The 4,018-nt window shown below is 45.1% G+C and overlaps 1 protein-coding gene across 1 annotated transcript; it reads right to left on the reverse strand.

Moving 5' to 3' along the window:
• Positions 1-572: 572 nt before the first annotated feature.
• Positions 573-3,055, reverse strand: LOC135524982 (muscarinic acetylcholine receptor M2-like). Its single transcript, XM_064952786.1, has 3 exons — positions 2,882-3,055; positions 1,615-2,592; positions 573-902 (listed from the first exon to the last, which is right to left on the reverse strand). Exons 1-3 carry the CDS (start codon positions 3,053-3,055, stop codon positions 573-575), a joined length of 1,482 nt encoding a protein of 493 aa, XP_064808858.1.
• Positions 3,056-4,018: the final 963 nt, after the last annotated feature.

A 4,018-nucleotide genomic window follows, 5' to 3' on the forward strand; every position in this document is an offset into this window, starting at 1 on the left:
GAATGTAAACTTCTGACTTCAACTGTACATAAGGGAACATCTATAACCATGTGTCATAGTATATCAACAAACAAACCTTAAGTGTCTGAACAGTGCAGAAACAGCTCTGAGCAAACCTCTGCCACTGCACCTGTTTATCAAACAAGCACTGGACAACAAGCAATCACAAGACATCAGACAGAATCACCCAGACATACCCGAGATATCCAAATTCATACCATAGAGTAGACATGTCACATACCCAAAACATAACATAGACAGCCATTATGTAAACCGAGTTTAGCCACCATGTTGAAACCAAACGTTTCATGAGAATAGCAGTCTAATTTGGAACCTACTCATATAAAACCACAACCAACATAGATAGATACACATCTGAGCTGCATTTCATTCTAAGAAGTTGTCTCCCCTCTCCTTCTGCTCTGGTTCAGCCTCTGCACAGATCAAAGATGACTGGGTAGGTCTAAACAATAGCTTCACCTACTTTCACCTATCCAGTCCTATCAGATCTGTGAGTATCTGAGTGAATCAAGACAGCAGCTTCGCAGCCATGACCCCTGACCCCCTGGTCCTCATGACCTCATCGTACGTATGTTCCTGTACTGGCAGAGCAGCAGCTGTCTGAAGGTGTTCTTGAAGGTGGTGTTGCACAGGGCGTAGCAGGCCGGGTTGACGGTACTGTTGATGTAGCACAGCCAGTAGCCAATGGTCCACAGCGAGTTGGGGATGCAGCTGGAGCAGAAGGTGTTGATGAGCACCATCACATTGTAAGGTGTCCACGTGGCCACGAACGCCACCAGAATGGCCATGATGGTGCGCGTCACCTTCTTCTCCCGGGACGGAGGGCCCTTTTTCTTCTTCGTCTTCCTCTTGGGGCTCTGCTTGGAGTTCCTCTTTGTCACCTGGAGACAGAAAAGTGATAGATTTTTTATCAGTATGAATGCATTTTTTTCATGATTCTACATTCTCCCCTACCACGTAAAATATCTTGTGCTTTTTGATTATGGTTATAAGTATACACTTAGTATACAAAACATTAGGAACACACACCTAATTATGAGTTAGGTTGAGGACTACAAGGTATCGAAAGGGTTCCACAGGGATGCTGGCACATGTTGACTAATGCTTCCCACAGTTGTATCAAGTTGGCTGGATGTCCTTTGGGTGGTGGACCATTCTTGATACACAAGGGAAACTGTTTAGCGTGAAAAACCCAGTAGCGGTGTAGTTCTTGACACAAACCAGTGCACCTGGCACCTACTTCCATAACCCTTTCAAATGCACTTCAATCTTTTGTCTTGCCCATTCACCTTCTGAATGGCACACATACACAATCCATGTCTCAATTGTCTCAAGGCTTAAAAATCCCTCTTTAACCTGTCTCTTCACTTTCATCTACACTAATTGAAGTAGATTTAACAAGTGACATAAATAAGGGATCATAGCTTTCACCTGGATTCACCTGGTCAGTTTATGTCATGGAAACAGCTGGTGTTCTTAATGTTTTGTATACTCAGTGTATATATCTTTTCACTTTACACATACTTCATATTATTATTTAATGGAAGTTGCTGTCTATTCTGTTGTGCATTATATATATATATATATCAACACCTTTAACAGCGTCCGTGTCACCAGGCTGTGTTTCTCTGTTGCAGGGGTGGAATCTGTGTTGCTGTACGTGGCTTTGTACGTCTCTCCCTCAGGCCGGGAGTTGTTTCTGATACAGGAGAGTTTGGGCCCACAGCCTTTGGCCTGGTTCTGATAGCAACACTGCGTCTGGCTGGATTTGGCCTCACCGTTTGACCCCTTCTGTGATAGGCCAGGCTCTATCTTTTGATTGGATGATGAGGCAAGGTTGCTGACTGTTGTGGTAGAGCTATCTCTGTCTGGCCCTTCCCCTCTGCAGGGCTCCCTGTCATTCTGCTGCTGGACCTCCTCCCAGACCTTCTCTCCATCCCCACCCTCCTCCTCCTCCTCCTCCCCAGTCACAGTGCAGTCATTGGGCTGGGCCCTGCACCCATCCTCCTGGCTCTGCGATGGGCCTTCTCCCAGGCTATTCCCTGAAGGTTTCCTGCTGTTCCTCCGTACCCGGCTGCGACTGGCCTTGGATATGCGCCAGTAGAGACTGATCATGATGGCCACAGGCAGGTAGAAGGCCGCGATGGCCGTGCCAAACGTCACCGTTGCGTTGGAGAAGAACTGGATGTAGCACTCGCCAGGCGGCACCGTCCGCCCACCCGCGAAGAACTGCCAGAACAAGATGGCAGGAGCCCATAGTACGAATGACAGCACCCAGGCCGCCGCAATCATCATCCCCGCCATCATGGTGCTGCGGCGCACCGGATAGCTGAGAGGCTTGGTGATGCAGAAGTAGCGGTCAAAGCTAATGATGAGGAGGTTCATAACTGAGGCATTGCTGACCACGTAATCAATGGACAACCACAGGTCGCACACGACCGGGCCTAAGGGCCAGTGTCCAATCACAATGTAGACAGTGTAGAGGTTCATGGAGCACAGGCCAATAATGAGGTCAGCACAGGCTAGGCTGAACAGGAAATAGTTGTTGACAGTCTGGAGGTTCCTATTGACCTTAATAGAGAGCATACAGGAGAATATTAGAAAAGACAATGATATGTGTAGAACCAGGAGTTTTTCCCGACCATGTGATCTGGCCAAGGTCACATGGTCAGGAGTAACTCCTGACCCTAACAATGTGCAATGCATTTTGCCAATATCTTTCAATCACAACACTAAAGAATAACAGGTCTCCAGTATTTTAGGTGCACTGAATATTGGCTATCCAATATGTGACCTTTTTAACTGTATCCTAAGAATATGATTAATTTAAAAAACTAAGTGATGGATCTTTAATCCAAACCTTTATGGAGAGCATAACCAGGATGTTGCCAATGATGGTGACGAGGCTGAGTGACCCGGCCACCAGGATGATGAGCACGATCTCTACCGTCTTATAGGGACTCCCAGAGAAGAGACTGCTGCTTTCATTGTCTGAGCTGAGGTTGGAGTAGTTGGTGAGGTTGAGCGTCTCCATCTTGTCTGGTCTTGGTTATCCTTTTCAAGTATGCTTTGGGGCCAATCTCAGAACTATAAGATACACCTGGTAATGACAAAGATTACATACGCTTTTGACAAGAGATTCTTCATTAAGCCTTCTTTTTAGTCCAGGATAAGGCTTAATCTGTGTCCAGGAAACCAGCCCATAGTGTATTAAGTCTAAACATGAGTGCATCTCTTTTAGTGTGTGTGTAAGCATTTTCTCTGTACTCCTCACAATCAACTACCTGATGGTGTTGTACTTGGTTCCATTGTGATTTCCGACACCAGCTTCCTGACTGGTAGAGGAGAGAACAGGTGTGTGTTCCTTTACCCAGGTGTGAAAAAAATGGCAGGTGAGCAAATAAAGGCCCTTTCTCGTGGCTGCAGGGTTTAGAAAATCCACACAGTAGTGTCCTATATCTCAAAATGAATATGCAGTATCACCCCTGGATATTTTAGGACAGGCATGAAGGAAGCACATTCTCAGATCCAATTTACAAAGGATTATTGGTGAGCAGCAATGACCTGACTCCTAATATTTATCCACCTGCTGCTGTGTTTGTAGAAAGTAGATTTGACCTGACTGTTAACTGCTGAACACTACAAATTAAAAGTAAATAGTTGACCTAATAATTACCTAAATTACAAAATGAAATGTTTGTTTCCTTATCCTGTAAGCCTTTGGATAAGGAGGGACAGCAATCCTTTCTATGGTTTTGATTACCTGACTGCTGTCTACTAATGCTATCATTTCTGTCCAAAACCCAATGCAAGTCAATATCTCCCAAATAATTGTTTTAATTAGTTTTTAAATGAGTTTTTGTTTTGTTGATGAAACGTGTAGTACATATTCTGCTGTTCTATCGCGTCTGCAGTGAGGTCAGAGGGAAGAAGCAGTGTAGTGGTTTGCAGTAACCTCTTTGTTGTTGTAGTATCCCAAATGGACGCCAAATAAGGA

This window comes from Oncorhynchus masou, chromosome 31 (genome assembly GCF_036934945.1).
Source record: "Oncorhynchus masou masou isolate Uvic2021 chromosome 31, UVic_Omas_1.1, whole genome shotgun sequence".
Lineage (NCBI taxonomy): Eukaryota > Metazoa > Chordata > Actinopteri > Salmoniformes > Salmonidae > Oncorhynchus > Oncorhynchus masou.

Bases quoted from the DNA above. Each gene is read 5' to 3' on its own strand.
- LOC135524982 (XM_064952786.1), bottom strand. From the start codon at position 3,055: ATGGAGACGCTCAACCTCACCAACTACTCCAACCTCAGCTCAGACAAT. The intron at 2,593-2,881 runs GTTTGGATTAAA...CTCTCTATTAAG, and splicing joins TGGTTATGCTCTCCATAAAG to GTCAATAGGAACCTCCAGAC. The intron at 903-1,614 runs GTGTTGATATAT...TTCTGTCTCCAG, and splicing joins TGACACGGACGCTGTTAAAG to GTGACAAAGAGGAACTCCAA.